Source organism: Cervus elaphus, chromosome 19 (assembly GCF_910594005.1).
Source record: "Cervus elaphus chromosome 19, mCerEla1.1, whole genome shotgun sequence".
NCBI lineage: Eukaryota > Metazoa > Chordata > Mammalia > Artiodactyla > Cervidae > Cervus > Cervus elaphus.
Window position 1 is genome coordinate 49,100,013 of NC_057833.1, and position 23,973 is coordinate 49,123,985.

Here is a 23,973-nt window from a genome sequence, read left to right on the forward strand (position 1 = left end):
ATGAAGTTCAGTTTAAAAATAGGGCTTCTCTTCTTTTTTTTTTTTTTGGTAAGGTTATATTGTAATGAAAATGAAAATTAAGGAGTAGTAAAGGAGTAATAGAGGACTTTAAAAGGAAATAAGAGAAAAAGAAAAATAGAAAATAGAAGAGAAAAAAAAAAAGAAGAAAAAAAAATTTTTCCTAAAAAAAAAAATCGTAAAAATCTATGAAAATGAAAGTTGAGGAGTAATGGAGTAATAGGGAATTTTAAAAGAGAAAAAAGAAAAAAGAAAAAAAAAATTTTTTTTTCTTACTTAAAAAAAAAAAAAGTAAAAATGTATCTAGGAATTTCTCTGGAGCTGTTGCCGTCAGTGTGAGTTCGGTTCAGTTTCAGATAGCTCCTCATTCCAACTTACATTTCTCGACATCTACAGGCCCCTTCCGGTGTAGTCGATGTTATCTACAGGGATTTTGATCTGTTGCACCGGTCCCTTCTGTAGCGGTTCCCTTTGTTTATTTGGCTTCTGTCTGCCGGTCTCTTCAGTGCCCAATTTCCACCCTGGCACAGGCGGGCGGAGGTGGACTCTTATTCATGTTGCTAGTTCCGTCGCGTTGCGGGGAGGGGCTGGCGCTGCCCTCCAGTCCCCAGCCCCAGTCCCCGCCCGTGCTGGTCGGGTGCCTGCGCCCTCTGTCTCGCCGCGACCCTCCCGGGGGATGTCGACCATCCAGAATCTCAGGAGGTCTTTGATTAGAAACTGGAGGCCTGTTTGCAGTGCAGTAGGGGATGCGGTCCTTGGGGCCGAGCCTGCCCCTTTCCTCTCCCCCCTGCCTCCAGCCTCCGGCGGGGCTGGGCCGGTCCGCAGCCTGCGAGCTCTTCTCTGGACTTGCTCGGTCCCTTTGTTCTGCGAACGGCTGGCAGTGTGTTCTGGCCGGTTAATTTTCTCTCTCTCTTTTGCTATCCCACAGTTTAAGTTGGTAACTCACAAAAGCTCCCTCCAATTGTCCTCAGGGCACTCAGGCCCAGTTCTTACCCTAAACAATGCTGCCTGCTCCTCTCCATTCTGCCCCCACTTGCTGGTGGCGGACGCGGGTGTCTGGGGTACTTTTCTGCAGGGAGTTGCTTTTAGGCACTTAATCTGTGGGTTTTATTTATTCTTCCCCTCCCAGTCAGGTTGCCCTCCAAGATTCAAACACTTCCCCCAGACCCGCCAGTGCGAGGGTTTCCTGGTGTCTGGAAACTTTCTCTATTAAGACTCCCTTCCCGGGATGGATCTCCATCCTTAGCTCTTTTGTCTCTGTTTTTATCTTTTATATTTTGTCCTACCTCCTTTCGAACACAATGGGTTGCTTTTCTGGCGCCTGATGACCTCAGCTAGCGATCAGAAGTTGTTTTGTGAAGTTTGCTCTGCGTTCAGTTATTCTTTTGATGAATTTATAGGCGAGAAAGTGGTCTCCCCGTCCTATTCCTCCGCCATCTTGGCTCCTCCCCCAAGGCCCTAGTCTTTTTACCACTAGGCCACCTGGGCTCCCTATGGCCCTAGTCTTATCAAGGGTTTTTATTTGTTTTTTGAGGGGACCACACCACATGGCTCGTGGGATCTTAGTTCCTAGACCAGGGAGCAAACCCTGGTCCCCTGCAGTAGAAGTGTGGAGCCCTAACCACTAGACCACCAGGGAATTCCTCCACTTAAGGCCCTTGTCTTGTGGCTTGCTTAGAGTGTGTTTCAACCATGAGCTGACTTGTTTTTCCTTCTGTTTCCACAGGCTATTGGGTCCCTTCTCATCATGTTTGTGATCCAGTGGGTCTATACCCTGGTTAACATAGGTGTTGCTGCCATTGTATATTTCTACATTGGTCGGACAAGTCCCGGACTTCACCTTGGTGAGCAATACAGCCGTTTTGCCACCACCTCCTTTCTTCTCTTTCAGCATTTATTGAAAAACACAGGTTTTGAATACCTATTAAATGCCAACACTGACTCAGATACAAATCCCACTTTCAAGCTGACAGTCTAGGAGAAAAAAATATGGCATGCGCATAAATGATAACAAATGAAAAATAATAAGAAATTGTGAGGTTTATAAGACATGTAGAAGTAAAATGGATGACAACAATAGCTTAAGAGCCAGGAGGGAATAAATGGGAATATACTATTGAAAGTTTCTTATACTATATGTGAAGTACTAATATATCACTTAAAGATAGACTGTGATAAGTTAAAAAGGTGTGTTACAAACCCTAAGCAACTACTAAAAGACAAGTGTACCTTGAAAATATTGTGAGGTCAGTTCTAGATCATTGCACTAAAATGAATATCACAATAACGCAAGTCACACACTTTTTTTTTCTTCCCTAGTGCATATAAAAGTTATATTTATACTATACAGCAGTCTGTTAAGTGTGTAATAGCATTATGTCTAAAAAGCATTGTACATATCTTAGTATTAAAATACTTTATTGCTAAAAAATGCTAACCATCATCTGAGCCTTCAAGTCACAGTAGTAACATCAAAGATCACTGATTGCAAATCACTGTAAGAAATATAATATTAATAATAGTGAAAAGGTTTGAAATATTGTAACAATTACCATGATGTGACTCAGAAAGTGAGCCAGTGATGCAGGGGAAGTGGACCTGATAGACTTGCTCAATGCATGGCTGCCACAAACCTTCAACATGTAAAAAAAGATGCAGGACTCAGAAGCACAGTAAAATGAGTTAGGCCTGTAACGAAACAAAGAATTACAACTAATCAGCTAATAAAGAAGATAAAATTGAATTTAAAGCACTCAAAATAGAAAAAAGAGAAAAATATAATAGACCAAAAACAAATAGCAAGGTGGTTTACATAAACCTAGCCATATCAATAGCCACACTAATTTTAAATGGTCTAAACACTCCCGATTAAGTGGTCTAAACCAATGTCATATTGAATTTGTCAATTCTCAATTTGAATTGAGATTATCAGATTGAATAAAAAGCATGATCCAGTTGTTGCTGTCTACAAAAAACCTACTTTCAACGTAGAGAAACAAATGTTACAAGTAAAAGAATGGGGCAAGCTGTATCGTGATAAATCAGACAAAGCTGGATTGACTATATTAACATAAGACAAAGTAGATTTCAGAGAAAAGAATATTACCAGGGATAAAGAAGGTCATTTCATAGAGACAAAGGGAAAATTAACCAAGAGGACATAATAAATCTTAATATTGATGTACTTAAAAACAGAGCTTTGAAATACAAAAAACAAAGCCTGATAGATCTGCAATAATAAGTAGAAAAGTTCTCAATTATATTCAGATTTCAACACCTCTCTCTCAATAATTGATAAAACAAGTAGGAAAAAATCGGTAGGGCTTTAGAAGACTTGACTAACATTATCAACAAGTGTGGCCAAATTGATAGTGTAGAATATTCTGTATAACAACAGCAGAATATATATATTCTTTTCAAGTGAAAAGAATGAGACATTTACCAGAATAAACCATATTTTAGGACATTTTTTAAAGTCTCAGTAAATTTAAAAGTATTTAAGTCAATTCAAAGAACAAAGAGGAAGTGAATTAGAAATAAATACCAGAAAGATGTTTGGAAAATCCCCAAATATTTAGAAACTAAAGAACACTGAATAACACTAAATGACTAAAAATACTAAAGAGCACTAAATATACTAAAGAAACTAATTAACTCATGGTTCAAAGAAGAAATAAGTAAAATTTTAAAGTATTTTTAACTGAATGAAAATGAAAATATAACATCAAAATTGTGGGCTGCAGTTAATTCAGTGCACTTCCTCAGAAGGAAGTGTACTGCATCAAATGCTTATATTAGAAAAGAAAAATATCTCAAATCAGTAACCCGTGTTTCCCACTTAAGGATAATTATCAAAAATGCAAACTAATCTATAATGACAGCATTATCAGTGGTTGCCTTTGGATGGGGTGGAGGTGTGGATATGTGGGAGGGAGGTCTTGTGAAGTGGCTTGAGGGGACTTGGAGGTGATGGGTGTGTTCAGGATCCTGCTTTTAGTGGTGCTTTCACAGTATATACATGTATTAACACCAAATGGTGCACTTTAAATGCACATTGTCGTCGTTGTTCAGTCGCTCAGTTGTGTCTGACTCTTTGCGTCCCCATGGACTACAGCATGCCAGGCTTCCCTGTCCTTCATTATTTCCTGAAGTTTGCTCAACTTCAGTCTAGAGTTTGCTCACTGAAGTCTATTGAGTCAGTGATACCATCCAACCTCCTCGTTCTCTGTTGCTTCCTTCTCCTCCTGCCCCCAATCCCTCCCAGCATCAGGGTCTTTTCCAATGAATCAGTTCTTTGCCTTAGGTGGCCAAAGTATCGGAACTTCTGCTTCAGCATCAATCCTTCCAATGAATATTCAGGGTTGATTTCCTTTAGGATTGACTGATTTGATCTCTTTGCTGTCCAAGGGACTCTTAAGAGTCTTCTCCAGCACCACGGTTCTAAGGCATCAATTCTTAGGCACTTAGCCTTTTTTATTGTCTGGCTCTCACATCTGTATATGACTACTGGAAAAACCATAGTTTTGATTATATGGACCTTTGTCAACAGAGTAATGTCTCTGCTTTTTAATACACTGTCTAGGTTTGTCATAGCTTTTCTTCCAAGGAGCAAGCATCTTTTAATTTCATGGCTTCAGTCACTCCACAGTGATTTTGGAGCCCAAGAAAATAAAGTCTGTCACTGTTTCCATTGTTTCCTCATCTATTTGCCATGAAGTGATGGGACCAGATGCCATGATCTTTGTTGTTTGAATGTTGAGTTTTAAGCCAACTTTTCCACTCTCACTTTTTCACTCTTTTCCACCTTCATCAAGAGGCTCTTTAGTTCCTCTTGGCTTTCTGCTACTAGGGTGGTATCATCTACATATCTGAGTTTATTGATATTTCTCCTGGAAATCTTGATTCCAGCTTGTGCTTCATCCAGCCTGGCATTTTGCATGATGTACTCTGCATATAAGTTAAATAAGCAGGATGACAATATACAGCCTTGACGTACTCCTTTTTCAATTTTGAACCAGTCCATTGTTCCATGTCCGGTTCTAACTGTTGCTTCTTGACCTGCATTCAGGTTTCTCAGGAAGCAGGTAAGGTGGTCTGGTATTCCCATCTCTTGAAGAATTTTCCACAGTTTGCTGTGATCCACAAAATCAAAGGCTTTAGCATAGTCAATGAAGCAGTAGTGGATATTTTTCTGGAATTCTCTTCCTTTTTCTATGATCCAACGGATGTTGGCAATTTGATCTCTGGTTCCTCTGCCTTTTCTAAATCCAGCTTGTACATCTGGAAGTCCTTGGCTTGTGTACTTTTGAAGCCTAGCTTGAAGGGTTTTGATCATAATCTTACTAGCATGTAAAATGAGTGCAACTGTGTGGTAGTTTGAACATTCTTTGGCATTGCCCTTCTTTAGAATTGGAATGAAAACGAATCTTTTCCAGTCCTATGGCACTGCTGAGTTTTCCAAATTTGCTGGCATATTAAGTGCAGTACTTTAACAGCATCATCTTTTAGGATTTGAAATAGCTCGGCTGGAATTCCATCACCTCCACTAGCTTTGTTCGTAGTGCTTCCTGAGGCCCACTAGACTTCACCTTCCAGGATGTCTGGCTCTAGGTGAGTGATCACACCATCATGGATATCCGAGTCAGTAAGACCTTTTTTGTGTAGTTCTTCTATGTATTCTTTCCACCGCTTCTTATTATCGTTTACTTCTGTTAAGTCCATACTGTTTCTGTCCCTTATTGTGCCCATCTTTGCATGAAATGTTCCCTTGATATCTCTAATTTTCTTGAAGAGATCTCTAGTCTTTCCTTTCTATTGTTTTCCTCTATTTCTTTGCACTGTTCACTTAGGAAGGCTTTCTTAGCTCTCCTTTATTTTCTTTGGAACTCTGCATTCAGACGGGTATATCTTTCCTTTCCTCTTTGCTTTTTGCTTCTCTTCTTTTCTCAGATATTTGTAAGGCCTCCTCAGACAACCATTTTGCCTTTTTGGATTTCCTTTCCTTGAGGATGGTTTTGATCACTGCCTCCTGCACAATGTATGCACCTCCATCCATAGTTTTTCAGGCACCCTTTCTATCAGACCCAATCCCTTGAATCTTTTTTTTTTTTTAAATTTTTTTATTAGTTGGAGGCTAATTACTTCACAACATTTCAGTGGGTTTTGTCATACATTGATATGAATCAGCCATAGATTTACACTTATTCCCCATCCCGATCCCCCCTCCCACCTCCCTCTCCACCCGATTCCTCTGGGTCTTCCCAGTGTACCAGGCCCGAGCACTTGTCTCATGCATCCCACCTGGGCTGGTGATCTGTTTCACCATAGATAGTATACATGCTGTTCTTTTGAAACATCCCACCCTCACCTTCTCCCACAGAGTTCAAAAGTCTGTTCTGTATTTCTGTGTCTCTTTTTCTGTTTTGCATATAGGGTTATCGTTACCATCTTTCTAAATTCCATATATATGTGTTAGTATGCTTTGACAAAGGAGGCAAGGATATACAATGGAAAAAAGACAACCTCTTTAACAAGTGGTGCTGGGAAAACTGGTCAACCACTTGCAAAAGAATGAAACTAGAACACTTTCTAACACCATACACAAAAATAAACTCAAAATGGATTAAAGATCTAAATGTAAGACCAGAAACTATAAAACTCCTAGAGGAGAACATAGGCAAAACACTCTCCGACATAAATCACAGCAAGATCCTCTATGACCCACCTCCCAGAATATTGGAAATAAAAGCAAAACTAAACAAATGGGATCTAATGAAACTTAAAAGCTTTTGCACTACAAAGGAAACTATAAGTAAGGTGAAAAGACAGCCGTCAGATTGGGAGAAAATAATAGCAAATGAAGAAACAGACAAAGGATTAATCTCAAAAATATACAAGCAACTCCTGCAGCTCAATTCCAGAGAAATAAATGACCCAATCAAAAAATGGGCCAGAGAACTAAACAGACATTTCTCCAAAGAAGACATACAGATGGCTAACAAACACATGAAAAGGTGCTCAACATCACTCATTATTAGAGAAATGCAAATCAAAACCACAATGAGGTACCTTTACACACCAGTCAGGATGGCTGCTATCCAAAAGTCTACAAGCAATAAATGCTGGAGAGGGTGTGGAGAAAAGGGAACCCTCTTATACTGTTGGTGGGAATGCAAACTAGTACAGCCACTATGGAAAACAGTGTGGAGATTTCTTAAAAAACTGGAAATAGAACTGCCATATGACCCAGCAATACCACTTCTGGGCATACACACTGAGGAAACCAGATCTGAAAGAGACATGTGCACCCCAATGTTCATCGCAGCACTGTTTATAATAGCCAGGACATGGAAGCAACCTAGATGCCCATCAGCAGACGAATGGATAAGGAAGCTGCGGTACATATACACCATGGAATATTACTCAGCTGTTAAAAAGAATTCATTTGAATCAGTTCTAATGAGATGGATGAAACTGGAGCCCATTATACAGAGGGAAGTAAGCCAGAAAGATAAAGAACATTACAGCATACTAACACATATATATGGAATTTAGAAAGATGGTAATGATAACCCTATATGCAAAACAGAAAAAGAGACACAGAAATACAGAACAGACTTTTGAACTCTGTGGGAGAATGTGAGGGTGGGATGTTTCAAAAGAACAGCATGTATACTATCTATGGTGAAACAGATCACCAGCCCAGGTGGGATGCATGAGACAGGTGCTTGGGCCTGGTGCACTGGGAAGACCCAGAGGAGTCGGGTGGGGAGGGAGGTGGGAGGGGGGATCGGGATGGGGAATAAGTGTAGGTCTATGGCTGATTCATGTCAATGTATGACAAAACCCACTGAAATGTTGTGAAGTAATTAGCCTCCAACTAATAAAAAAATTAAAAAAAAAAAAAAAAAAGAAGACATACAGATGGCTAACAAACACATGAAAAGGTGCTCAACATCACTCATTATTAGAGAAATGCAAATCAAAACCACAATGAGGTACCTTTACACACCAGTCAGGATGGCTGCTATCCAAAAGTCTACAAGCAATAAATGCTGGAGAGGGTGTGGAGAAAAGGGAACCCTCTTACACTGTTGGTGGGAATGCAAACTAGTACAGCCACTATGGAAAACAGTGTGGAGATTCCTTAAAAAACTGGAAATAGAACTGCCATATGACCCAGCAGTACCACTTCTGGGCATACACACTGAGGAAACCAGATCTGAAAGAGACACGTGCACCCCAATGTTCATCGCAGCACTGTTTATAATAGCCAGGACATGGAAGCAACCTAGATGCCCATCAGCAGACGAATGGATAAGGAAGCTGTGGTACATATACACCATGGAATATTACTCAGCCATCAAAAAGAATTCATTTGAACCAGTCCTAATGAGATGGATGAAACTGGAGCCCCTTATACAGAGTGAAGTAAGCCGGAAAGATAAAGAACATTACAGCATACTAACACAATCCCTTGAATCTATTTGTCACTTCCACAGTAGACTCATAAGGGATTTTATTTAGGTCATACCTGAATTGCCTAGTGGTTTTCTCTACTTTTTTAAATTTAAGTCTGAATTTTGCAATGAGGAGTTCATATCTGAGCCACAGTCAGCTCCTGGTCTTGTTTTTGCTGACTTTGTAGAGCTTCTCCATCTCTGGCTACAAAGAATCAATCTTATTCTTAAATACACTTAGTTTATTCTAAAAATGTACCTGGGGCTTGTTTTAATCAGGTAGAATAATACACAGACACAGAAATGAAGAAATAAGTTTATACTCACAGACCTCTAGGAATAGAAGGGCTATGTAGGGCCACAGGGGAAGGACCAGAGTTGGTCATGAGGCAAAAGAGGTCAAGGGGAGAGTATGGCCCCTTACGCCCACCAGATATCAAAGGTGTGCTCTTAGGGGAGTTTTAGTGGGAAAGAATGGGCAAGGCAGGTACATAGTTGAGTAAGTTTAGGATTGGATAGTTTGAGTAATTGCAGGGGCTGTGGGTTGTAGGGGTCATCTCCAGTTGTCTACTATTTGGCCCTGGGGTGAGTTAAGGCAGGGGAATACTGGCTTGATGTATAAGAGCTTGATAAAGGAAGTGGTTGGGAGTGTGGGCTCTGGATTAATTGATTTGTGTATCAAAGGTGCAGCTTCCCTGGTGGCTCAGTTCAGTTCAGTCGCTCAGTCGTGTCTGACTCTTTGCAACCCCATGGACTGTAGCACGCCAGACCTCCCTGTTCATCACCAACTCCAGGAGTTTACCCAAACTCATGTCCATTGAGTCGGTGATGCCATCCAACCATCTCATCCTCTGTCGTCCCCTTCTCCTCCTGCCCTCAATCTTTCCCAGCATCAGGGTCTTTTCCAATGAGTCAGCTCTTCGCATCAGGTGGCCAAAGTACTGGAGTTTCAGCTTCAACATCAGTCCTTCCAATGAACACCTAGGACTGATCTCCTTGAGGATGGACTGGTTGTATCTCCTTGAAGTCCAAGGGACTCTCAAGAGTCTTCTCCAACACCACAGTTCAAAAGCATCCATTCTTCAGCTCTCAGCTTTCTTCACAGTCCAACTCTCACATCCATACATGACCACTGGAAAAACCAGAGCCTTGACTAGATGGACCTTTGTTGGCAAAGTAATGGTGGCTCAGTGGTCAAGAAACCTCCTGCCAATGCAGGAGATGTGGGTTCAATCCCTGGGTGGGGAAGATCCCCTAGAGAAGGAAATGTCAACCCACTCTAGTTCTCTTGCCTGGGAAATCCCATGGACAGAGGAGGCTGGGCAGGCTACAATCCATGGAGTTGCAAGAGTCAGGTATGACTTAGCAACTAAACCACCACCATATATCAAGTGTGCTCATAGGGGAGTTGTTTGTTCTCTCTAGGAGTCAAGACCCCCAAGTGCCAGAGCAAGAAGAACAAAGAAAGGAAGAAAATATTCTCAACACTTTATTGTGTGTTATTTATTCCTCAATAATAAAGCTGTTTGAAAGGTACATTCTAGAGCTCTTTTCATCAACATTCTAGTGTCTCAATTTTTAAATAATGTAGTCAGATGGACTGTAACAATCCAGGCAAACTGAAAAAGAAATTCTATCAAATTAGCGTAGTTTGATATATATTTTTGAAAGAAATGCACTTCAAACACTTGAATCATGTGTACATTAAAAATAATGTTTTAGAAAAAGTCATGCTAAGTGTCCTTATATCAGCTAATTTAACAGATGCATGCATTGCATGCTAAGTTGCTTCAGTCATATCCGACTGTTTGTAACCCCATGGGCTGTAGCACACCAGGCTTCCCTGTCCATGGGATTCTCCAGGCAAGAATACTGTAGTGGGTTGACATTTCCTTCTCCAGGGGGTCTTCCTAACTCAGGGATTGGACCCTGGCCCCTTAAATCTCCTTCAGTGGCAGGCGGGTTCTTTACCACTAGCGCCACCCAGGAAGCCCAATTTAATGGATAGATATATTTTAATTAACAGTGATTACATCAGTGATTGCTTCTGAATTTCTTAGAAGTTAGTTTAATCTTAAGAAATTTAAATATTTCTCAGAAATTTGTTAACAGGAAAGTATGAAATCAAATTTCAGGCAAATTTACATCTAAAATATAGATAATTTAGAATCAAAGTGGTCATAAATAAGTAAGACCAATTAATATAATGTTTATTTTCTTCCTTCTGACAATGTCAAAATATATTAGGGACTTTCTCTTTGCAATTGCAGATTATTAATGCAAATTTAAAATTTGTCCTCCCCCTAACCGTTAGAACCCTAAATGAGATTCAGTAAATATGTCTTATCAGCTACATGCTGTTGATGTTAGCCAAGACTCTAACGTAACCCTCTTAAAATAATGCTTACTTCCTGATCATATATTGAACATGATCTAATCAACTTTCAAGCATATATATATGAAATATATATATATATACACACACACACACACACACATGTCTGGTGGAATGAGTATGTGTAATTTGGAAAAGCATTTTATAAAATTACATTTCATTTGGTTTCCTAAAGTTATATATAATTCATTTTGTGTGATCACACAAAAGGAGAAATGGATTAAAAAAAAACTTTAAAAAATTGATAAAACCTATTCTAAACAGTGTATCTGATGGCAGGCTATTTGGTCAGTATCAGCAACAGTCTCATCTTGAACTTCAGCTCTAACATTTTTACATTTGGGGCTATTTGAGTCACTTAACACCTGTAGAAAACTTCCTAAGGGCCAGATGCTGTGACTGTTGTACTATGAGTCTTACTGGGTGAAAAAGATGTGCTTCTTGTCCTCGTGGAGGATATGGTCTAGTGGCGGATTTTACAGCATATATTTAACACATATCAGTTTGAATCTAAAAATAAAATTATCAAAATTTTAAGAAATTAATAATTCCTAAGACTGAAATTAGCAAGTCATCTGCTTCTTTCTCTTTAACACATTAATTTTCTTTCTTGGGATTTTGGAGTTTAGAAGTAAATTTTTGGAAACTACTTATAAGTATGAAGTCCTTAGCTGGTTACTGTCAGAGAGTATTACAATGAATGTAGTTCGATTAGACCTAAAAAGAGGGGAAAATTGTGCTCTTCTTTGTGTGTATCAGGGGATATATTTACCCCATTAAAACCTGGGATTGTAGATGCTTACATAGAATCTTCATAAAGTTTTATGTCTTTGCCTTCCTTGCAGGTTTAGCCTCCAACTTCAGCCTTTTAAGATGGATGAGATCCCTTCTGATCCCCTCCTACAGGTCTGTGCCAACCTGGGGCCAGGATGAGGGCAGATGCCTGGCCTGGGAGGTGCTAAAGGTGCTTCATGGGCTTGGGTGAATTGAGGTGTGAATGCCTGATGTTTGAGAACCTCAAGGAAACTCAGACTGCTCCTCACTGCCCTTCACCACCCAGCCCCTCTGCCTTAGCTCATCAGAAGCTTCCTCTGGCCCCCTCTTCTCTTCTTATCCTCAGGAACTGAGAACATAGGCTTTCTTTAGAATCTGGTTGCTGAGAGATCTAAGTCGAGAGAGTTACTTTTAGTGAGTTCACAATCTAAGACACGTTAGCATCAGTACTGACACACACAAACTCAAGGCCAAGAACTTCCGTTCTTCCATCTCAAGTCAGAAGTAGTTGACACGACTGTGTTGGTGAAAGTGCAGAGACCAAGTACAGAAACAGAGTAGTGACCCTGCAGGATTTCTGTGGGACTTCAGTGTTCAAATACCCAGGGAGAGGGAGGAACAAACTTTCCTGAGAAACAGCAGAAAGCCTTTCAGGGAAGGTAAGGCTTCATGAGTACCCCAATTTCTTTCCTCCTCCTCTATGCTTCTAGTGCCAACGCTTGCTCACCTTTGGAGGCCTCAAGACTCTGGGAATTTTTATTTATTTATATTGTTTTTGGCAGTACTGGGTCTTTGTTGCTGCATATGACTTTCTCTACTTCTGGCAAGCAGAGGTTGCTCTCTAGCTGCGGTGTGCAGGCTTCTCATTGTGGCAGCTTCTCTTGTTGCTGAGCATGGGCTCCAGATGTACCAGCTTCAGTAGCTGCAGCATGGGCACTCAGTTATGGCTCCTGGGCTCTGTAGTACAGGCTTAGTAGTTGTGGTGCGCAGGCTGAGCTGCCCCTCAGCATGTGGAACCTTCCTGGACTGGAAATCAAGCCTGTGTTCCCTGCATCAGCAGGCGGATTCTCAACCACTGGACTACCAGGGAAGTGCCCAGGAATCTGTTTTAAGACAATATAAACACTGCCTGTCTGTTCAAGTCAGTCCAAGAATGACCTGGATGCTAAACCCTGGATGCTAGAAAAATGATGATGTCAGGAGCAGGGGTCATGGAAACCAACAGGGAGGGGGCTGGCAGGGAGAGTGGGGTGGAGAGGGGCAATTCCCTGCCATCTGCTTGGAAGCTGAACTGAATGTCCTGTGTGAAGCTGTAGGAGGGGTGGGGGCCACTCTCTGCCTCTCTTTCAGGCTGAGGCACCAGCTTGGTGACTCAGGTCACAATACACCTATACTGATCCTAGTCCTGAGGGCAAGTAGAGGTTAAGTGGAAATAGATTCTGTGTGGAAGCTGCCTTCAGATTCTGGAGCTGCAACTGGTGTGTGGCTGAGTATATTTGGCCTTATCCAATTTACATGAATATTTTTAGGTATTGTAGGTTTGAAAGCCTACAAATGACTATGGGAGGTCAGCATTCCTTTTTGATCTCTGAATTTCTGGGATTTCACCTCAGAGGTCACTGTTGTGCTATGTAGAAAGAAGAATGTGTTAGGAGGAGATTATTCTTAGAAAATGACAGTGCTTTGGTTGGAAGAGAATCTAGTTTACACTATTCATGTCTCCGTGGACTTGTAGAGGCCTCAGCTAAGAGTCAGCATCAAGCTTACTGGCCTCATCATGGCTACTGAGCGATATCTTGTGGTGACTGTTCAGGAGGGGAAAGGACCTAGAAATCGTGACCACTTAAAAGTAGAAATTGATTGCTGTGTTTTCTTTTTTGTAATTTTGAATTTTTTTCACAACTGTCACCCCAGATGCTCTTCAAAACCAAAGAAGAGGAATAACTGTAGGGTGTTTTGGGCAAAGGAGTTTGGGTGTATTACTTCCTCTGTTACACTTACAGTTCCCAGAATTATGTAAAATTAAGCCTGACCTTAGAGAAGCTTTCTTTCCTGAAGTCTTAGCAACTGCCCAGGTGAGAACTCTTAGGCCGTTCTAGACTAGATAGTGAAGTGTATTATTTCCCTGAACTCAGAAAAATATTATGGTTTTACCTGAAACACATGTTGACTGGTACGGCATTTCCGTCACTTCCTAACCTTACTTCTTGCACATTCAACTTTTATAGAAGTTAGTTCATTTCTCAGAAAGCCCAACCCCTCTAATTTAGATATGTTCTCATCAAGTGGCTGCAAAGCCTTAGTCGTGTGATCTGAAGTCCTATAACAGCATGTTTTTCTAGTCAGTGAAGCTTTCTGCTTAAGTTCCACAGATTTATAACAAGGTTTCTACCATTTTTTAATAACTATAAAATATATTCCTTATTTAAACAATTCAACATAACTACCTACAAAGTAAAGATTTAAGAGGAAATCTATGCCTAAGGTGATTTCAGGACCTAACACACTGCAGTGACTAGAAGGGGGTTGAGAAGGTGAGGAAATAGAAGCAGAAGGAGGTGAAGAGGTTTGCCTGAGGCCGCCAGGCTAACTGGTGACAGAGCTGTGACTGTGTTCTTTGGATATCCTGGCTGCCTGGCTCGTCTTTCTGCTGCCAGCACTTTCCTCACGTATCCATAACATTTTTCTCTACCAGTTTCTTCCAACTCCAACTCTATGTGGACCTTTCTGTGACTCTGGAGCTCACTTTTTGCCTGCAGGCCAGCTTGGTGCCAAAGCTTTTACGCATAACTGCTTACTCTGTAAACCTGGGCTGTTCCTCATTCATCTTTCCTTCCGGTGAACTAAAGAGAAGGTTTTTATTTTTATTTGCTTCCACTTTCCAGCCTCTCCATTCCATTATTTCATTTGACAAAAAGGCCAAGTAGAGCTATTGAGCCCCAACACCACAGCATTTGGAAGATTATTTTTATAGTTTTATACATTTCTGCTAAGGAAGGTAAATATCACTCTTTATTTGATACTTATTTCTAGTGCTTTGGATTCATGAAGTGTTGTACATAGAGCTTTCGACAGTTCTGTTGTTTAATACATATTAAGTAATAGGCACAATGATGTTTTTGCAAATCATTTCTCCATCCCAGAGAAGACTGACTGCCAGTGGTTAGTACTATCGTCTTTCCTTCTGACTGTCCTCCATGTTTCTCTCACCAAAGGAGCTTGCGATCCCCCCAAGAGCAGATAATTTTGGCACCGTCCCTGACTAGGGTTGACATGGAGATGACTCAGCTCACCCAGGAGAACACAGACTTCGCCACCCGGGATCGCTACCACCACTCCTCCCTCGTGAGCCGGGAAGAGCTGATGCCTCAGTACTAGGCACCAAGTCCTCAAGTACTAGGCAGCCCAGAACCCTCCCCTTCTGGAGATGTCCAGGGTGCAGTGGACCCAATTTCCAGAACCTCCGTGGAGCTGGTTCTCCTCTGTAAGAAACTCAAAGACCTGTCCTCCCCCTGCTGTCTTGCACAATGGAAATGAGCATTCTGGTCTGGAGCACCACGTCTAATCAGGTACCCACTGCAGTGGCCCCTGCAACATGCGCCCAGTCTGAAGAGCGCCACATGGACACCAAGACTTGCAGGTGTGGAGAACCAGGCCAGATTGCTTGTTCTCAGGGCCACAATAAATGATTATTTTAAGCTTTATTATTTATTCCTTGAATAAATAATATGTTTACATGGTTCCAAACCCCAAAGTGAAATCATATATACCGTGAAAAGTCTCCCTCCCATTCTTGTTTCTCATCTGCTCAGTTCCCATCTCCTGCATCAGAGATAACTACTGTTCTCAGGTACACTCACTACCTGCATTTCGTTACGAATAGACAACAAATAGGAGTGTGGAGTTTTATTGCTCCCTTTTCGCCCACAAAAGGTAGCATATTATACATGTGCTCTGCACCTTGCCTTTCCCCTTAACAATCTATCTTGGAGACATTTCCATATCAATACATACACAGTTTCCTCATTATTTTTCATTGTATAAATGTGCTATAATTTATTTCATCAGTTCTACAGTGATGGCATTTGGATTGTTTCCAGTCTTTTGCTATTACAGTCAGTTCTGCAGGGAATGATCGTGTTCATATGTATAAGCATAATGAATATCTGTAGGATAAACTCCCAAAAGTGGAATTGCAAGATCAAAGGGGACTTGCATTTGTAAGCTATTATTGTTTAGTGAAGGTCTTTTTAATTAAAAAGTTAAATTACCATGAATTACTTAATGGTGACTCACGTTCTCAAAAGCATGTGTGGTGCCCCACACTCCAGATACCTCAGCAGCTGTTTTGCAGTATGAACACATGAGGGGACAGGACTAATTTGGTTCCTTAGTGTGGCATTCCTGGTGGCTCAGATGGTAAAGAATCTGCCTGCAGTGCAGGAGACCCGGGTTTGATCCCTGGGTTGGGAAAATCCCCTGGAGAAGGAAATGGCTACCCATTCCAGTATTCTTGCCTGGAGAATTCTATGGCCAGAGGAACTTGGTGGGCTACAGTCCATGAGGTTGCAAAGAGTCAGAGACGACTGAGTGACTAACACTTTGACAACTGACTTTTTCTAGTGTGGCATTCATCACAGGCATCCAGTCTAGGGGCCATGGGAGGGGCTGTTCCTGCATGAAATCAGTCTTGGCCCAGAATCGGTGGTGTTACCACTGAGCGACGAAGGGAAGTACTGTTGGGTCATTCTGACTTCTTTCTTCTGTACGTGCATGCTAAGCCACTTCAGTTGTGTCCAACTCTTTACGACCCTGTGGACTATAGCCCACCAGGCTCCCCTGTTCATGGGATTCTCCACGCAAGATTACTGGAGTGGGTTGCCATACAATCCTCCAGGGGATCTTCCCGACCCAGGGATCAACCTGTATCTCTTAGGTCTCCTGCATTGGCTGGCAGGTTCTTTATCACTGTCACCACCTCGGAAGCCCTTCTTCTGTAGTAGAGTTTTTCAAAGTCAGTGTGCTAAGAAACCAGGGAGGTTTGTTAAAAGTGCAGATTTCTGCATCTCAGTCCTAGAGGTGAGCTTTGGGATGAGTACTGGACTTTATATTTTTAATGAGTGCCTCAGGTGATTCAACTCAGGTGACCCTTGGACCCCATTTTGAGTAACACTGACCAGTTGGGTGAAATAGGCTTAAGGCAAGTTGGGGCATGGATGTCATGATGAGAGGCCGTTAGGTCTCAACATTCTCCCCTAGAAAGTGAGGTCTAGTTTATGGTAACTTCACAGTGACATCTAGTTTATAATTACTGTTTTTGCACCTTGGGGTTAAATACCAGACTTCCAAACATCATTAGAAACAATGGAAAGAAAACAAATGCTGAGTTAACTATAGGTATATGGGAAAGCATGAAAGACAATGTATTCATAAAGGGCTGAGTTGGTGTCTCTGAGGGCCCTTTAAAAGATGAAGTTGCACTAGATTCCTGTGGCTGTAACAAATTACACAAACTGAGTCACTTAAATCAACAGAAATTTATTCTCTCCCAGTTCTGGAGACCAGATGTCCCAAATCAGTATTGCTGAGCTAAAAACAAGGTGGCAGCAGGACTGTGCTCCCTCCAGAGGCTCTCGGGGAGAAGCTGATCCATGCCCATTTCAGCTTCTGGTGGCTGCTGGCATTCTTTGACTCATGGTCACATCATTCCCATGTTTAAGACCAATATCTTCTAATCTCTTTTGATGTGACCACTTTGCCTCCCCTGTGTGCACACAACTCAGGCTTCTGCCTCCCTCTTATAAGGAGACATGTGATGGCATTGAGTGGGTTGATCTCCGCATCTCAAGAGCCTTAACTTCATCACACCTGCAAAGGCCTTGGCAAATGAGGACACAGTCACAGTAACAGGCGTGGGGTTGGGGGCACCCACTTTGCGGGCACTATTTTTTAGCTGGTCACAGAAGGCTTTAGTGATTCTGCCCTTGGCTTTTTTGAATTCTACATAACAAGCTAGAAGAGTATCCCCTCTAATAGAGATGGTCCTGGGTTTGGAAACCATACACAGCAGAAGATTCAAGTATCCACGATGAGAACTTTCCCAGATGATTGATTTTATGGAAAAGGGTGAAAGAAGAATGGGTGTGCTAGAGAATTCCAGCATTCTGCTCAGTGTTGGGAATACTGAAAGGAGTCACTCACACAGTCTAGTGTGGGAGGCAGGCACTCAACACTGGAACCTCTAATTAGATCCAGATATCTTGTATTTAAACAAAACTATATTGTATAAATAGTAATCAGTAAAGCAGTAATGGCGTGATGGATTCTAAGCCTGAACTCCCCAGAAAGCAGAAGTCTATGTGTTATTGCTTTATTGGCGGGGGTGTTAGGGGGTACATCCAGGGAAGAAATGAGAGAAAAGAAGAGGGTGGACCAGGTGAGAAGGCATGACATTGGGTTAGTGACCCTTTAGCATCATGTGCAGTGGAGGACTTAGTCTCTGAGGACTCTTCTGAGAGACGGTAGGAACACCTGTCTTGTGACCACCTTGCAGAGGGAGGAAAGGATGAGAATTCATCCATTGGCTCCTGTTCCCCACAGTCAAAGGGTAGCTGGGATGGGCATTAACCCCGCCCCCTGCACTTGTGATTTCAACTTGTGTGAGTACCTGGTTAGTTTCTGTAGCAAGCAGCTACCCCGTGGGCATGAGGCACTGTTGGGTTTATGCGCATGAGCTTGACTGGAGCCCAGCATAACTTCTTGCTGTGGTGGTGGCTAAGATGGACCAGCCACAGCCCCAGAATCAGGTGGGGCAGAGAGAATCTGAGGTGGCACATGAGAGGTACCATGTGCTGTCTTTGTATGACAGAGGTCAGCAGTAAGTTCAAGTTGTCAGAGAGGTGAGGCAGATGACACTGGATCATTTAGAGAGAGTTTGCTTGTATAAAGAGTGCTAAGAATGCCAGCACAGTCAGGATATATGGCAGTGAGACTAGCAACATTTTCTTAAAAAAGCAAAGGGTCAGATTCCTAGACTCAAGGTCCAAGACCAAGGAGTGCCCAGTTGTAGGGGAAAACATCTGAATGAGTGAGGATCATATTAGATCTTCTGGGACCATGAATGTCTCCCTTCAGGCCTTGCTTTCTTTCAGTTTATCCCTCTAATGATCCATCCATCCACCCATCCATTGAACCATCTACCCATTCATCCACTGATCCCTCCATTCACTCAACCATCCTCCCACCCACTGACCCATGCATTAATCTACCCATCTACCCACACATGCATGACTGAAGCAGTCATGCTTCATGCCTGAGACCACCTCACCTGAGTTGAGTAACCAATCTCAGAGCTTTATAACGTAAAAATATGATCACAGGCTATTCAGGCAGAAATGAGCTAACTCTTCAGTCACCACTTGAAAGTCAAACTTTCAAGGTGAGTACTGCTCAGTTCTAGAGGATTCTTGAACTCAGGACTGGGAACCAGGACAGGGGTCATTCTCTCAGATGTCTCTGGGAATCATGCTAATAAGTTCTCTGACCTACATAATCAATAGAGAGCATCATGCACAAATGATTCTAAGTCAGTGTGGAGGTCTGATGTTCAGGATTTCATCGTCCTGCCTTCCCTCCAGGTTTCTGATTGAGGGAGCATATTAAGGATGGGAAACACCATGCCAGTATGGTGTAGCTGATACCAGAAGGCTGAAGCAAGGCCTGTAATGTCTAACTTTCTTCCTCTTGAATCTAAGAATCTGCTTCTCCCAGACCCTTGGTTGAGGAGCTGGAATCAAGGCAGAGAATGACCAGCTGGCTCCATTCCCAATAACACATGGACAGAGATCATAAAGTGATCTTTCAACCTTTCAACTCCAGCGCCTGCCTGCTCATGAACTGTGGCCCCAGCTTGGACCAATCAGACTGGTCTTCCCCCTCCCATGGGGAGGAGCTAAGACTGGCTGATGGGCTGGTGAGGGGCAAGGGGCAGAGTGTTCCTTCTGCTTCTGCTGGTGGGAGCTTGGCTTGTAGCTTCATCTTCCCCATGGAGAAGGAAGTGAGGAAAGCTAAAGGGATTCCAGTAGTAGTGAGAGCAGTGATAGAGGCAGACACAGGATCTGGGAGTAGATGGAGGAGCTCTCAACCACTCTGACAGTAGTCAGGGAGGTCTTCCTGGAGGAGGAGATACCTGACCTCATTCAAGCACTTCGTGGCCAGAGAGGAGGGGCAGAACATTTTCAATAGAGAGCTCAGCGTGATCAAAGGCATATGGGACTGCAGGGTAATTGAGGGCTTCCCGTATGTTGGGATGAGGCAGTGCAAGGCAGGGGGAGTACTGAAAAGGCAGGCAAGGGCCTGGGCTGGAAGGGGTTTGTACCACTCTTTGCTGAGGAATGAGGAGGGAAGTCTGAGAGTGATGATAAAAATCCACCCTCAGCATTGCTTGGGCTTTTCCAGAAGATCCTTGTGTGAATCCAGTGAGTGTGCTCCAGGCTCTGGAGCCATCCAGCTTCAGACAGGTTTCTGTTTCTGCTCTCCTATGGGGGAGGGAAGAGAGGGCCAGTCGGGGGCATCCCCCCTGAGATCAGAGTGTGTGGGAGGAGGGGCTGAGGAACCAGCCCTGAACTTTGCAGGGGCAGGACCCGTCACTGGAGGTTCACAGAGCCCCTCACCCCTCCCTCCATGCTGAGGACCAGTTGTCCCAGTGTCTCGTGGGTGTGGGTAGTGGGGGTGGAGGGGGCCCGGTAGAGATAGGAGCAAAACAATTAGAGCACTCAGTCCCGATGTATTACTTTCGTGTTGCGCTGTAACAAATCACCACTAACGGTGGCTTACTGCAACACAGAAGTACTCTTCTACAGTTCTAGAGGTCAGAAGTGTGAAATGGGTCTCATGGGCCTAAAATCAAGGCATCAGCAGGGCTGGGTTCCTTCTGGATGTAGGGGAGAATTTCTTTCTTCACTTTTTCCAGCTTCTGGAGGCTTCAAAGCCAGCAATCAGCAAGCCCATTTACCTCCTTCTCTGCTCCTGCCATCGCATCTTCTCTAACTCTCCTGCCTGCCTCTTCTGCTTTTAAGGACCCATGTAATTAAATAGGCCCACCTGGATAATCTAGCATTACCTCCCCATCTCGAGATCATTACTTGTGTCTATACAGTTCCTTTGGCCATGTGTTGTTGTTGTTCAGTTGTTAAGCCGTGTCTGACTCTTTGGGACCCTATGGACTGTAGCATGTCAGGCTGCCTTGTCCTTAACTGCCTCCTGGAGTTTGCTCAGACTCATGTCCATTGAGTTAGTAATGCTATCTAGGGCTTCCCTGGTGGCTTAGATGGTAGAGTCTGCCTGTAGTGCGGGAGACCCAGGTTTGATCTCCTGGGTTGGGAGGATCCCTTGGAGAAGGAAACGGTAACCCACTCCAGTATTCTTTTTTTTTTCTTTTTTTACACACATAAATGAGAAGCGTCCGGCAGGCCCTCCCAGCTGTCTCTGCTCCGCGGGAGCCTCTGGTTGCCAGGCGGGGGCAGGAGCCAGTGCAGGGCGACCCCCGACCCATAGGCCTGCCCGCCGCCCGCCGCCAGGGAGCCGGGAGCTGCGTGGCTGCCACGTCACTCCAGTATTCTTGCCTGGAAAAATCCCATGGACAGAGGAGCCTGGCAGGCTACAGTCCATGAGGTCATAAAGAGTCTGACATGACGGAGCAACTTCACTTTCTTTTCTTTCTAATGCTATCTAACCATCTGCCACGCCTTTCTCCTTTTGCTTTCAAGCTTTTGCCTTTGACCATAGAAGTAACTATTACATAGGATCTGAGGATTAAGACCTGAGCCTCTTTGGGAGTCTGGAGAGCTGGGGAGACACTGGAGGGGCACAGGGAAGGGGCTGGAGTGTAACCTCAAAGTGTCCAGCATCCAGTCAAATGACTGCTGCAAGGTGAATTCACAAATGCCGAGGAGACACCAAGTGAGGAAGAACCCCAGGTGACTTGAAGGAAGTGGTTGGTCAGAGTATATGGAAAGGCTCATGAACCAAGGGAATGAGGTGAGCAAAGACAAATAACACAGAAGGATCAAAGCAAGAGAATGTAGATCATCCCTTCTTCCATCCTTTGACCTTTAAGTGGATTCCTTTGAGAGGGAGTTTGGTATAGTTGCCAATTCATGGGATTTGGGGCAAAGACCTCTGTTTATCCTGGCTTCACCATTTACTAGTTCTGTGACCTTGGGTAGGCTTCTTCACCTCTCTGTGCCTTGATTTCCTTCTCTATAAAGTGGGAATTATTATTCCTGCCTTCCTCCAAGTGACTTTTTGAGTATTTGGGGAGGAAATCATAGTGGAGGAGGTGTCATAGAAGTGTTCTCCCACCAGCGCTGCTGATTCTGTGTCACTCATTGTGGGCAATATCGAAAGAAAACAAATCCACAGGAGCTGCAGTGGTTCTTGGCATCTGCTAACTTGAAGTCTCAGAGCAGGGTGGAGTCCACTTGCTTCAGGAGGCCCCACTGTATCTTGTCAGCGGCAGACAAGGTGGGCCTCCTTCTCCAGACACCAGCAGGGGCTCTGCGGCAGGTGCAGTCAGCGTGCGGGGAGCTGGCAGTCACCACTTGCTGATTTCAGTTCCGCCTCCCCCTCACCTCCCTCAACTCATCAGACTCATCTGGCCATGACCCTGTACCACTGCTCTCAGCCTTCCTTCCCTTCCCAGAGCCTTGGGAAATTTTCTTAAACCGATCAAAAAATCTATCCCACTCTCAAGTTAACCAAGGGTTGAGGTAAAGTGGAAGTCGCTCACGTATGTCCAACTCTTTGCAACCTCATGGACTGCAGCCTGCCAGGCTTCTCTGTCCATGGAATTCTCCAGGCAAGAATACTGGAGTGGGTAGCCAGTCCCTTCTCCAGGGGATCTTCCCGACCCATGAATCGAACTCAGTTCTCCTGCATTGAAGGCAGATTCTTTACCGTCTGAACTACCAGGAAGCCTTCTAGAGCAAATAATCCTTCTCTTGCTATATCTTATCCCCTACATATCCACATGGATGCCCAGGAAGAGAGGATCAGAAGCAGTGGTTGCATGGGCTTGGTTAGCCCGTACTGTTTACACTTCTCTGCAGATAAAAATGCAGAAGTCTATATTTCCCACACACTGTTCAGCATCTCTGCATCTGGGAGGTGTGCCTGGGCTGCTATGAGGGGGCTCACAAGCAGAGATAGATGTCAGTTTGTTGGTTTGACGCAAGAAGTAGAGGTGTAAGCCCTTGACTCTTGACAGGGCACTCTTCTTAGGTGGTGAGGGGAAGGTCACATTCAAGTAAAGGGGGAAGCAGATGGCAGGAAAGGCCCACCAGCATCACAGGGTCCCCATTGGCTCTGCTCCTGGGCATGCAGCCCATCTCACAGCATCAGGGCTGGCACCCTTACCTGTTCCCTGGGCTGCTGGGCCGGGGTGAATGGAGGGCAGAAGAATAGTTGACTGCTCACCACCGTTCATTGAGGTGAGTGTGGCCACAGCTTCCTTCTAAAAGAGGCAGAGCACTTCTCTAATGGGAGTCTCTTAAAACAATGGAGAGCCTGGGTTTTTCTCTTTTTTGAAATTGTTTCTTTTTTTCTCCAAATTTTATTCCAAGAAAGAAAAAAGGGGGGGGGGGGAAAGTGGGTAAATTGTGTTTCTTTGAAAACACACACGTGTGTGTATATGTGTGTGTGCATGCACATGCACTTTCCTGATTGTTTGTGTCTGTTAGAGATGCCTCTCTGTAAAAAGAAGCTGGACTCACCACATGTGGAGATGGGGTTGAAATATGGGCCATGTGGTCTCTATCAGATTCACTCTGGGCAGCCCTGAGGGTGAGTGGCATTTCAAAGGATTAGCAATCATCCCCCAGCAGCCAGCAAGAGGGCTCAATGAATGCTGATCTATGCAATGTGACATACACCATACATGTTAAGAGGGTAAGGTTCAAATATGAATCCCAAGCTGAAAGTCACAAGGACAGACACAATGGCAGTGTCAATTTTTTTGACTGAACTGCTTGGCAAGTGGGCAACTCTGTGTAACTCTGTGTGTCTGTATGGGTCAGGATGGGCTTGCTGCTGCAAGAAACAGCCCCCAAATCTAAAGGTGAGATCCCACTAAAACACACTTTGAGGATTGACAGCATCACTGGAATAATTTTATAGGGCCTTTCAAGATGCTGATTTGAAGGAACAGCACCATTTAATTAGGAAAATTATGTGTGTGTGTGTTTGTGTGTAGTAAGCAACTGTAGTTTTGGTTCTGTGCATCTTTTATTCATGATCTGTGTAGCTCTTTTTTTGCTCAACCAGATTGAA

General features: G+C 43.4%; 1 protein-coding gene across 2 annotated transcripts in view; it reads left to right on the plus strand.

Annotated features, from left to right (window-relative positions):
• The window catches only part of SLC12A8 (solute carrier family 12 member 8), a 147,553-nt gene extending 131,641 nt beyond the window's left edge, over positions 1-15,912 (plus strand). For both annotated transcript variants that reach the window (XM_043875234.1, XM_043875235.1), the window contains exons 12-14: positions 1,745-1,862; positions 11,718-11,778; positions 14,862-15,912. In XM_043875234.1, coding sequence (XP_043731169.1) covers positions 1,745-1,862; positions 11,718-11,778; positions 14,862-15,024 — 342 coding nt within the window. In that variant the 3' untranslated portion in view covers positions 15,025-15,912. The remainder of the gene's footprint in view (positions 1-1,744; positions 1,863-11,717; positions 11,779-14,861) is intronic.
• Positions 15,913-23,973: the final 8,061 nt, after the last annotated feature.